The sequence below is a fragment of the Chaetodon auriga genome, chromosome 9, assembly GCF_051107435.1.
Source record: "Chaetodon auriga isolate fChaAug3 chromosome 9, fChaAug3.hap1, whole genome shotgun sequence".
Taxonomy (NCBI): domain Eukaryota; kingdom Metazoa; phylum Chordata; class Actinopteri; order Chaetodontiformes; family Chaetodontidae; genus Chaetodon; species Chaetodon auriga.
The window spans coordinates 12,938,485-12,950,670 of record NC_135082.1 but is presented as its reverse complement, the minus strand read 5'-3'; the positions used below and the strand labels follow the sequence as shown (position 1 = coordinate 12,950,670).

Here is a 12,186-nt window from a genome sequence, read left to right as displayed (position 1 = left end):
ATTTATAATGACTTAATATCAAAATATATTAAATAAAAGAATAAACATGTTTATATGCCTTATAGAAAATGAAGCTGTGTCAAACTAAACTCAAGACGTAATAAACAAACATAGCTCTACTCTGGTGTAATTTGATAACATTTGTTTGTTTGTTTGTTTTTATGAGGCCATTTGTTTTAATCTCCACATATGAAAACAACCTAAAGAATGAAAAATAATAACACTGATCCGCTAATCACGGGACGACAGCCATCATACAAGCCCGGTTGATCTCACTCAGAGAGGCGCCGGAAGCAGCAGGTTGGCGGAGGACTACAGAGCGGGGAGCACGGAGGGCGCACACAGTATGCTCCGGGCTTTATATGTTTTAAAGGAGGACAAAATGGCTTTGACCCAAGAATCGGTTCTGTCTTTTTTGCTGGAGCACGGAGGCAAAGTGAAGAACTCGGAGCTGCTGAACAATTTCAGGAGTCAAATCAGCTGCAGCGATCCCGCGGAAAAGCAGCACAATAGGGACCTTTTCAAGAAGCTGGTGAACAGCGTCGCTGTGGTCAAACAGATCGACGAGGTGAAGTTTGTGGTGGTGAAGAAACGCTATCGGGACTTTGTGAGAGAGTTGGCTCATGATGCTCCGCAGAAAACGCAGATGGATGACAGCTCCTCCAGCCAAAACACGAGCTTTTCCTACACGTCTCCTCATCGAGCCGAGCCGGACAGGATGATGAGCGCTGACTTTGAGAACAATAATGTGTGCTGTCCCTCAAACAGAAAAGACAAGCGTAATATGTCTGCGGGGAGTGTGCAGGAAAGGAGGCACGTTAGTGCGGACACAACTACTGTCAAAGTCCTGAATATCTCCGGAGATCAGGCGAGCAGAGCGAGGAAATCTGGGTCTGTGTTCGCTGTCATAGCGGTAAAATCCCCACAGAGAGACCCTGCACCAGCACCACAGGGTGGGTTACATTCCCATAAGCATCAGACTAAAACTTCAGTCAAACCATCCGTGCCAACCCTGAACTTTCCAGCCTGTAAGAAGGGTGCACTAAGTGACTCCCAGTGTTGGAAACATAGACAGGCAGAGGACATTCAGCCCCCAGGCTTCCCCCAGGTGAGGCCCCAAAACAAGAGCACAAGACAAGCAGACGAGGCAAAGTACTCTGAGTCTGTGCCTCTGGAGCCCTTAGCTCATGAGTGGTTGGTGAAGTGTGCTGCAGGCCTGTGGGGACAAATCTATGGGTTGCTGCTGCAGGATGCACGCTTAGCGCTGAAGAAAGACTTCATGTCAGGTTTCACAGCACTGCACTGGGCCGCCAAGGACGGCAACAGCCAGATGATACACAAGCTCGTGGATATCTCCAGGAAAAGAGGCACTTGCGTTAACATCAACAGCAAAGCACACGGAGGATACACACCTTTACACATTGCAGCCATACACGGACGCACTGAAGTGATGGTTTTGCTTGTGCAAAGTTATGGAGCCAGTGTAAACGAAAGAGATAACGATGGCAAGAAGGCCTTCCATTACCTGGGCAAAGGTGTGCCGGCTGAGGTCAGAGCTCTTCTGGGAGGACTGCAGCAGAGCAAGGGCAGGGTGAAGATAGAAGATGAAGAATGCAGAGAGCACCCAAAAGGCTTCAACACCATCAGCAAACTGTTCCAGCCTCACATAGGGAAGAAACAAAGGACGACAACTAAGTTTGCTCAGGACTGGTGAAACCGGCATGGACAGCAAAAGAGGCTGTGAGGCAGACAAAATCATGAGAAATAAAACTGTATAGCTTGTATATTAAGTTTGTGTAAAACAACTTAAGTATTGTTGACTCTCTTTAGATCACTTAAAGTCTATAACTGAATTACAAAAGTGTAGTGTCTCAGTATTGCAGGCTTCAGCCCTGCTGCAGTGTATCACTGTTGGAAGTACTATTTATGAATGGCATTTATAATTTAATCATATTTTTTTATAGTCCATGTATTAATAATGAATGTTATTTTTAGCGCATTTATTTTTCTCACTAATACAATCAGTGATCGTCATACATATTTTCATTACCCAATGTGTAATAAACCATTAGAAGATACCTTTTGAATCGTGACTTCAGTGTGCGAGGAAATATGAAAACAGACCACACCAGGGGAGGAGCTGCCATCAACCCTGACAGCAGATCATATGATGTTAAATCAGGTAAAGCAAACTAAGCGCAGAGGAGATGTTGGGTAGTGTTGTAGAAACGAATAGTAGGTTTTTATCAATTTAAAAAAGGCTGCCTCACATCTTCAGTAAAAGCAAAGGGGACCTTTGTGGGGCCGGTTATGCAAAGCAGCCAACTGGACGGGATGCTGGAATGTCTCCTTTATCAGTCTCTTTGTGAACTTGAGCTGTAATGCATGAGAAAGGCCTCCTTTTGTGGGGCAACATGGGCGTCATTCTCAGGACTGATGTGGTTAAACAATTCTTAAGGAGAACATGCTAAACCATGCCCTTAGTACCCCATAATCATCATTTTATTTGACATGATTTCTCTCAATTTGCAAACAAGCAGGCAAAGATTAAACTGTAGGATGGGGTCTAACTTAAATGGAAAAGAAATAAACCTTCGGTGGTTGAAAACAGGAACCTGCCTGTTTTTGTACAGTACAAAAACATTTTCTATCCTTAACTGACCCAGAGACAAACAATCCCTGATGACATGGAAAGAGTTCAGACAATGAAGCCAGAAGCATGAGCGTCCCAGAACAATGTCCTTTGTCTTGTTATCTGGAAAAGAAGCTGCCTGCATAATGATCCCGACAAAGGACGCCTGCACTCAAAGCTATTCAACATAGTAGACAGCATTATGTGTTAAATCCCACCTCAAAACTTTTTTTTTCTAATACTGAAAGACAACAGAATGATCATAAACGGAAATCTACCACAGAACAGCTTCCTATGCCTCTTCTTTAATGCTGCTGACAACACATCAAAGATTGTCCAACAATACTGTGGTGTGTTCCAGGTCTTCTTCATTTCCTCTCAGCACAAAATGGAAAAGTACCTCAGTTTTTTTTTTTTTATACTAATGGCTACTTTTAAAAAAAATATAATAGGCAGATTACTTTATATTTTAGCATCAGTATTTGGTGTAATGAGACAAAGCTACAACCTAAGTTTAAAGTCCAGCTTGTGGTTTGTAAAGGCCACAATTACAAACCTTCATAAGATGAGAGGGCTGGATGGCACAAACAGTTGCTGTGTTTATACTCTTGCAAGCAGTGAGGCTAAAAATGTCAAACTTATAAAATGTCCTGTGGATGGTATTACAGTAAAACCATGCAACCAACAAAAAAACATCCAATCAAACAGTTAATAATACATCAAGAGTTTATCTCAGATGATTTTTACAAATGATAGCCACTGTTATTCTTCTTTATTTGCTCTTCATATTTCATGCCAGTAGAGGGCGAGGCATGCTAATATTATCACCACCGTTTAATAGTCACTTCAGTAGTCTGCAAAGAGGCTTATTTTAGTTTTGGATGAGAGGACCTATAATGGTCATTCTAACTTTTCTATGTTGAAATATTACTGTTAAAAGTTTTCAAAGTACAAAAGCACAGTTCAACTAAAATAATGTGTGATATCAGCTGGAGAGGGGTTAGTTTTCTGTAAAATGATAGCATATCATCACTGTAAGATTACTCTGCAAGTTGATAAACTATATTAGTGAGCTGTCCCTGGGCTCTCCTACCAACCAAAGTTGAAAACTGCAGCAGCGTGTGCCTTTCCACACAAACTGGTACATACCGTGCAAAGTGGCAAAGATAAGGAAAACCTCCAGTGGACAATAACTCTGCTGAGTCAAGCTCAAGTTGTTAGTATATTTGGAATTTCCAGCACATTTGGCAGTACAATTAGTCCTACAAAGTGCTGTCTGGCAGCATCCTGCCAACCCAGAGGTGAAGAGCCCAATCACCACTCAAAAGTACAAAACCACAGTTTATCTGATATTACTGTGTTACTGTAGTTCAGTTTACAACATCATCAGTTTACAACATCATACTTAATGTTGCTCCAGGGCCATCATTGCAACCGACCACAAAGTGACAAAGTCCATATGGTGGATGAATGGATCAAGCACAGGACTTCCACCTGGGAGTTTATGGTCTGTGTGAACGTTCTTGTTATATTGTTGACTTGTTGTTTTTAGAATAAGTTCAATTATTAGTTTCCAGTTTTCTGTCACAGTTTGGTTACATTTAGGCAACAAACCTACTTGTTTAGGATTAGGAAAAGATCACAGTTTTGGTTAAAATAGACAATTTCACAATGTCAATCGGGTGTTTGAAAGACTAACCTCTCCCATGTGCATATTCTTCCGGTCTTTTTCCTGAAGACAGACAACTATTACATCACAAAAATGTGATTGCTGAGTCGCAATAACGGTCCTGGTGCAACACAATTATGATGTGGTAAGAACAACACCAACAGGGCAATATCAGATTGTGCTGAAACCACGTATACTTTTAACCATGTAAATATATATATCGTAAGCACACTGTACTTTGCACATTTGACCTGTGGCTAACACTTCATTAAGACTATTCTCTGCAGTGTCAGTGGAGCTCAGCTGATTCTTTTTCTGAAAGCTGGAAAAAGAGAAATCACACCTCCTTCACTAGTCTACGGAAGTGTCCTAATTGTTCCTTTCATATACTCTGTGTAAATAACAGTCCACATCCCCACAAACACATCCACCCCTGGCTGTAACAGCTGCTTCCAGCTCATAAGGTCAGAAATGCAGAAATTAAATTAAAGATCTAAACAGCAGCACTCAATATGACTGACTATTGGTCCATGTGGGACTGCTTCTGTTGCATGTATTGTTAAATTTTACTGACAGTGAGTATGACTAGCTAGTCTTAGCTAACTAAACCGTACTTGATAAACTGATACAGTGCTCTTTGCCAAGGCTGTGATATACACTGTGTATTTGTTTTGAATGTCATTTCTGCCCTCTAGTGGTCAGCAGTGTAAAGTCGCTACACTTTGTTACCATTTTCCCAGAGTGAACATGACACACTGCTGAGGTTTGACTGTAAATTCAGACTTATTGTCACCAGCTTGTGAGCCAGTGTCACACATTTTGTTGGAAATCAATACCTGAGGACAAGTAATGTTAACATGAGGTATTTCATATAATTGATGTCAGCTAACAGATGACATCAATTATATGATGCAGCTTTGGCTAACATGAGCAGGTCAGACTTACTGTTAGTTAGCAGAGTTTTAAGCTTAGTTTCAAGTTTCAGCTAACCTAATTGATATTATCTTGCTTGCCTGAGGGAAAAAGAACCCCAATACCCTATAAACTAGTCATACTCTGCACTTAAATCCACTCTATATCTTAAACTTTATTTAAAAAATCTGATATAACCTTCTTTATTAGCTAGACAGATTCTCTGGACAATCAGTAAGTGAACTCAACAATGTTCCTTTTCATTGAGACGTTCAAACTGTCAGTATACTTCTAAACCTTGTCACCAAAATTGCGAATAGTGTCCCTTTAATAGCTGACAAACTGCATGTTATTTTTTGTACTTCATCAGTGGTGTCAAGTTAAATCGAAATATTCGAAGGAGCGCTGGACACAGGAAGGATGTGTCTTCAAAATAAAAGCGAAAAAATATGTCGCCATGAAGACCCTTATTTTTGAGTGGGATCTTGCTCACTGTTGTGTGTCTAAACCAGGCAAAAAGATGTTGATCTTACTGCGAATAGAAATCGTTTATATTATTTCGAATTCGAATTAAAGTTCCTAAAATGCGCCCCACGGCTGATGAGAATGAGGTCAGGGATTCAGGATGAACTGTGCGATCATTTCAAACTAACCTCGAGCTGTTTCGGATGTCTGAAGCTGAACTAAGTCCTCTGGTCACAGGGCTCTTTGCCTCCTAAAGTAATATGAGTGATGCGGTTGATTGCCAACACCTGAGCGTGTTGATCAGCGGCGGCACGTGCGTGGTCCTGTTGACCTCGAGCTCTCAGTGGAGAGTCTCTCTAAGTTTTGACTGGTTTCGTTGTTTAGAATGGAAAAACAAATGCTGATGTCAGCTGTCCTTCGTTATTTTCGCACGGTCATCTGTCTGCTGCTGGTCACCTGCAGCTGCCCGCTGGTTGGCTCTTCTGTGCCTGCCTCCAATGCGCTGCACCGCCTGGGCGACTTCAGGTACCCTTACGACAGCATCTTCTCCCCGCTGCTCAAAGCCCTGTCAGAGCACGGAGGGTCGAGGTGGAACCCAGGCCTGAAGAAGAAGATGAAACCCGAGCACAGGTACATGAAATATCTGACGGACGTTTACAAGAAGTCCTCCAGAGTGCACTGGAGTTTGGACGGGAATAAAATCTACAACACAGTACGACTGATCAAGCCTCAAGATGAATGTCTTGCTCAAAATAATAGAGGTGAGCCAGTGATCAGACCATACACACGATGAAGTACACATGACATTGACAGTGCTGAGGCTTAATAGCAGTAAAACCATTCAAATTGGCATGCCTCTGAAAATATACCATAATGTAAAACCCAAAGGCACAAAGAATAAAGTCATAGGATCTAAAATAAAAGAAAAAAGAAAGGAAAAGGAAAAAAAAACAACTGCAGTTTTGGCCTGTTGTTTGTAGCACCATATAAATGTAGAGACTAAGTACCAAAAAATCAGTTTCTCAAAGCTGTAGAGCCAGATTCACTGTGCTTCCAGTGGTTTTCGGGAACATGATTAACCGCTTATTTGTTTGATGCATTATATTAATAAACTAAGGAGGGTCCTGCATCATTAGCTAATGCTGTGACTCTGTTTTGTATAGTAAGCAGTAATACAAATTTGTGCATGTTTCCAGAAACCTGAGTTGACACACAAAAAACTTGGGAAGGTTTGACCATATAATGAAGCTGCAGTGTGTAGCCTGTGTATTGTTTTTTTTGTTTTTTTTTTTAACTGTACTTAAACTTGGAGGCTACACAGTAAACACACAATGCACAGAGGGTGGAGGACGGATCCATAGGGTGGGCCAAACAGCATTTTTAATCTCCTAATTAAAGGGGTCCTAATGACACCGGTGTGTCAGATATTGGTTATGTGCAAGACTGAAATTCATTATGTCCTGTGCAGGACATCACCACATACAAACAAAAAGGTCTTTTGGGCTTTTTAAGAAATTTGACTACTTCTCAAAAACATGGAAGTTGGATTAAGAGGACAGTGCTTTCAGACCTGTGGCCAGGTGATCTGTAACATGTTTTGTAATGTGACTTTGATCACTAACATTTCATTCCAATGAGGAAACTGGACAGTACCAAAAATTAGCAATTCTCTGTGTTAAATGATTGTTCCATCATTGCACACTGAATCTGAACTTTTACCAAGTAAATTACCAAGTTTCTATATTAAGTATATTTTAAAAACTACTATAGCTAGATAACCTTGCTTTTGTACAATTTATGGAATAACAGGATAGTTAGAATAACATTAGGATTTAGTGTAATCATGTGTAGATGGACATTTGTGTCGTGTCTCTTCCTTTATGCGATGGTGACACAGTGCCTTGTGTTTTCTTGTGTTCTCCTTCAGAGAGTTTTATGCAGGATCTTTCCTACAGCCTTGATCAAGTAAGAAGAAAAGAACAGCTTCTGAAGTCGGCGCTGCTGTACAATTCTGACCATTACCGCGAGGTACCTGTCAACTCCGTGTGCCACCTGAGTATCAAGGAGCAGGAGCACTCAGACCAGTGTCCACTGTGTCCCGGGGTCCACCACGCTGTGAACTTCACGGCCAGCACAGACAGGAGGAGCAGGAGGAACTGGGTGGAGGTTGATGTCACGTCGTTTCTCCAGCCTCTCTTAAAGTTTCAGAAGAAGAAGATACATCTGCTCATCAACGTCACCTGCCCAGACGAGGAAAGAGCCAGAGGTGATGGGAGCAAAGGCCCAGTAGAGTTCACCCTCAGGTCCCCTCCTCTGCTTCTGTATCTCAATGACACAAGCAAAACCGCCAACCAGAGCTTACTGGTCTATGGCAAAGCAGGTCAAAGGTCAGCCACTGCAGCGAACACTTTTCACAAGCAGATGGCTTTCAAACCGGAACAGAGGATTGGGCGAAAGAGGAGATGGAAGAGGGAATCTCCAAAGAGCAAACGAGGTGATAAAAGTCTGGATATCCACCTGCCTGAGCTTCTTCCAAGCTCTGAATTCCCCACAAGTGACTGTTCCTTGTATGATTTCAGGGTGCGATTCAGCCAGCTCAAACTGGATCACTGGATAGTTTTTCCACCAAAGTACAACCCCAGGTACTGCAGAGGCATCTGTCCAAGGACCATGGGCTTCATCTACGGTTCCCCTGTCCACACCATGGTGCAAAACATCATCTACGAGAAGCTCGACTCCTCTGTGCCCAGGCCCTCGTGCATTCCCTCCCATTACAGCCCACTGAGCGTCATGATCTTTGAGGAGGACGGCTCGTATGTGTACAAGGAGTTTGAAGACATGGTTGCCACCAGGTGCACATGTCGCTAAGCCAGCTACCAACATGTCTTTTCGTTTTTCCTCCTTTTTTACAGGCTGAATAGAACATCTCCACAAACCTCCTCACCAGTGATCACAGGTGGACTTTATCCAAGTATCAGCCACTCTGACCAGGCTCAGTGATTTCATGAAGTTATAAAATCATTGTGCATGAAAGAAGTTTGATCTGGAGCAGGCGTGTTTACTTAAACAAAAAGTATTTTATCCTAATGAAAAACGTGGAAAGGTGACATTTATTTCCTTTTTGTTTAGGCGTGACAAGAAAGGGTGCCAATGCATCCTATTCTTCAACTTACTGCTTGCAACATAGAATTGAATCTGACACACTTGAAGAAGAAAATGAGTGTTGTATGATTTTTGTATGATTTTTTTAAGTTGTTTTTTTTTTTTTTGTTAACTTATTTAGTTGGTCTGTCTGTTATTCTTTAATTTAACACAACAAAAAGTTTTAAGTAGCCCTGTTCTGGACAAAAGATGAAAAAGCAGTCACAAACACTTATCAAACCTTTTACATATCATTTTATTCCTGGGGATTACAGACAGCTGTCTGAATGGCAGCTGTCTTCATAATGCCCAGAATGAAAGTTGACAAGGTTTCAGTGTGTATTTATTACCTCTAGTCACTGAGTGACTGCATACGTATGAACTGACTGCATACTTATGAATTTGTACTGGTTGAATGTGACTAAATGCATGCCATGTCTATTTATGCAAATTGAATGAATCCACTGTGTGTCTGTGCTCAGCTTAGAAAAATATGTAGACATATTCTCGGAAAAGTTGGAAAATAAAAATAACTTGCATAAATATTGTGTGCATACAACTGGATGAAAGTTCTCGCATAAAATAGGGAGTATGTTTGTGCAGCAGAGAAATAAGAGAAAGATTTGGATTCTTGCAAAGTATCTGCTCTGTCCTGTGAGTGGTGAGTTCAAGTGGCCCTACCAAATACATTTTAGGCTATGCACAGACTTTCTGGGGCCTTTAACATCAGATGGAAGCATGTTTTCATTAATGGTCATGACCATAATGTGGACAATCTCCAGCATGTAAATGAAGTCTGTTGTACTCGTGTATACACATGTATAATTTTGGTATAAAACTGTAGATGGGAGGTGGCATCTGCAACCATGAACCAGCTCTGCTCCTCCCTTGTTGCTTATTTGAAAAAGGCACAAACTCATTATGCTAATCTGAATAGGAAGACCACATGTTAGGCCAAATGCTATAACACATGAGCAAGTCAGAGGGTCTGAGCCAATTTGTGAAGCATTTCAGAAGCCTGAGCCCCTATGATTTTACAGCTCAGGGCTCTCTGAAGTCAAACCATCAATGTGTGAGGAGACACACCATCAATTCCTCCCCTACAGCTTCAGCTTGGCCAAACTCCAGTCCGTTAGGTGGCGCTACTGCTCTTGGTGTTAGCAGCCAAGCGACGCCTGAATAAAAAGGAAGGACACCGGATGGCCATTAGCAAACGCAGTTGGCCAGCAGTACGGTAGGTTTCAATGTCATGATTTTTGTGATGTTGCTATGCTTCCATTCGTTTTTATCAACGAGCTGTGTCGGATATTTGCTTTATTGTAACAAAAGTGACTTAGTTTTCGCCTCTTTCGACCACATAACGTACCAGTCACGGAAACGATTCAAGGACTGTTTGTACCTTAGCACCTAGCCTGCTGGAGCTAACATTTAGCCAGCACGGCTAACCAGTCTAGCTAGTCGTGTGCTCTTCTGTCTTGCTAAGAATTTTTCCTTTTTAGTTTCGTAATCACGTATCTGGATAACCTGGTCTTTTGCCTTACAGTTTACCCGTGGAAGCTTTTTAAACAACCTTATTACACTTTTATTAACGTTACACCTCTCCATGTTAAAAGGGAAACGTGTAAAAGAAATGTTAATTGATTTTTAAAGTCTTACTGGCATTAACTTAACCTTTAAAACAAGTCCTGTAGTAACAATTGTAATTAATACAGCGCATAACAGTATAATTACGTAACATCTGGTAAGTCATGCAAAGCCAAATATAGCCTGTAAACCCAAGATAATATTATTACATCTGCTTGTCTGTTCTGTATGACAATAGACCGACCAAACGTTGGACCCCATATGCATTTTCTAAAATTGTTTGGTAGCCTTAACAGTTCATGTGGATATGAAGTTGGCCTGCAGCTAATGATTATTTTCATTGTTGAGTAATTTATAGATTGTTTTATCGATTAGCTGTTTGGTTTATAACATGTCAGAAAATAGTGAAATGCATTGATCAGTCTTCCTGCCATTTCAGATCAGCTCTCTGGTGAACATGGGTCGCCACTTCGGAGAATTGGCCAGGGTCAGGCATGTAATCAGCTACAGTCTGTCCCCCTTTGAGCAGAGGGCTTTCCCCAGCTACTTCTCCAAGGGAATCCCAAATGTGTGGAGACGGTTCTCAACCTCATTCTTCAAAATTGCCCCCCGTGAGTTTTTATAATTCTACCAGTTATGCACTCCATTTACTGCACAAGGTTTAAGTTGTGTGCACCTCTTTGAATACAGAAAGATACTGAAAAATAAGTCTGAATCTTTTTTTTTTTTAATAAAAAAGTTAATAAAATATATATTTTTTTGCCCTCCTCAATTTCACTACTTTCGTCTGGCACAATATCAGTAGTCTGTTAGTCAGTTTTGAGTGTTTCCAACCTGTGGGCAAGGTTTTCTTTGCATCTCAGGTTTTAATGCTTTTTCTAGTCAAACTGTATCCTCACCTAAGGTCAAGGTTTCATTACTTGAGCCTGGGTGTTGAGTGGCCTGGTGCCCAGTCATCTTACAGGCCTGTTGCCTGCTTTGGCCCCAGCCTCTGTTGTGGTTTAAATGACAAGACACAGATGCAATAATACGTAACTGTACTTATTGTAAATTGTAACTTTATGAGACAATTATAAATACCCTATTCAACAATTTGGTTTCAGTAATAATAAGAATAATAATAATGTATATGATATAAAAAAAAGTCTCCCAAACATTGTTATTGCTATGTATTACCTTTATAATTATGCAGAAAAGGTTACTATAATTTTTGATTGTTTGGAAAGAAAGAATATGCCAGTGGAGTAAAAATGTGGTTAATATTCCTTGTTTTTTCAGCACCTCTGTAGTGATAGTATGATATTTTACTACTGCTTTCATGATTTTTACAGGTGGTTTATTACACCACTTTACAGGTACAGCTAAATACAGTTAAATAAAGTTTTTGTCCTGGTGCTAATTTGTTTTATGATCTTGCCTTTGCAGCAATGACTCTCATGTACGTGACATACACCTGGGGCACCAGTGTTCATGAGCAGGGCAAGAGGAAGAATCCTGCTGAGTTTGAGAATGATGAATAAACTTCTGCCACCTTTCTGAAAGCTGCTCCCTGTATTAATTCCAGCCCTATATGTTTCACCAATAAAGATGAAAGATATTTATGAGAAATCAGTCTTGATTGATTTCATTCAAGCATCTCTTTCTGGTTGGATTTATGTTGATTAATGTTGATTTCATGTCTGTGTCAGGTCAGTGCTACGGTTTTAAAAGTGAAAATACAAATTTAGAGCTTTAAGTTTAAGTTGGTCAAATGAAAATTAATTGCCCACAATTTTGATAAGTA

The 12,186-nt window shown here is 40.8% G+C and overlaps 3 protein-coding genes across 4 annotated transcripts; all 3 read left to right on the top strand.

Annotated features, from left to right (window-relative positions):
- The first annotated feature begins 283 nt into the window (after positions 1-283).
- On the top strand, positions 284-2,285 carry sowahab (sosondowah ankyrin repeat domain family member Ab). The gene has a single exon (XM_076738506.1). It carries the CDS (start codon positions 347-349, stop codon positions 1,712-1,714), a length of 1,368 nt encoding a protein of 455 aa, XP_076594621.1. The 5' UTR covers positions 284-346; the 3' UTR covers positions 1,715-2,285.
- A 3,778-nt stretch (positions 2,286-6,063) lies between these two features.
- Positions 6,064-8,546, top strand: gdf9 (growth differentiation factor 9). Its single transcript, XM_076738507.1, has 2 exons — positions 6,064-6,439; positions 7,606-8,546. The coding sequence occupies exons 1-2, from the start codon at positions 6,064-6,066 to the stop codon at positions 8,544-8,546; spliced, it is 1,317 nt and encodes a 438-aa protein (XP_076594622.1).
- Positions 8,547-9,988: 1,442 nt separating this feature from the next.
- uqcrq (ubiquinol-cytochrome c reductase, complex III subunit VII) lies at positions 9,989-12,011 on the top strand. 2 transcript variants are annotated; one of them, XM_076738876.1, is made up of 3 exons: positions 9,989-10,053; positions 10,843-11,014; positions 11,829-12,011. In XM_076738876.1, exons 2-3 carry the CDS (start codon positions 10,861-10,863, stop codon positions 11,921-11,923), a joined length of 249 nt encoding a protein of 82 aa, XP_076594991.1. In that variant the 5' UTR covers positions 9,989-10,053; positions 10,843-10,860; the 3' UTR covers positions 11,924-12,011. The 2 variants fall into 2 exon arrangements, with proteins under 2 accessions (XP_076594991.1, XP_076594992.1); XM_076738877.1 differs by lacking the exon at positions 9,989-10,053 and having other exon boundaries at positions 10,832-11,014.
- The last annotated feature ends 175 nt before the right edge of the window (positions 12,012-12,186 follow it).

Excerpts from the sequence above, each read along its gene's own strand:
- sowahab (XM_076738506.1), top strand. The coding sequence starts at position 347 with ATGCTCCGGGCTTTATATGTTTTAAAGGAGGACAAAATGGCTTTGACC.
- gdf9 (XM_076738507.1), top strand. The coding sequence starts at position 6,064 with ATGGAAAAACAAATGCTGATGTCAGCTGTCCTTCGTTATTTTCGCACG. Across the intron at positions 6,440-7,605 it reads TCTTGCTCAAAATAATAGAG|AGAGTTTTATGCAGGATCTT; the intron begins GTGAGCCAGTGA and ends GTTCTCCTTCAG.
- uqcrq (XM_076738876.1), top strand. The coding sequence starts at position 10,861 with ATGGGTCGCCACTTCGGAGAATTGGCCAGGGTCAGGCATGTAATCAGC. Across the intron at positions 11,015-11,828 it reads ATTCTTCAAAATTGCCCCCC|CAATGACTCTCATGTACGTG; the intron begins GTGAGTTTTTAT and ends TTGCCTTTGCAG.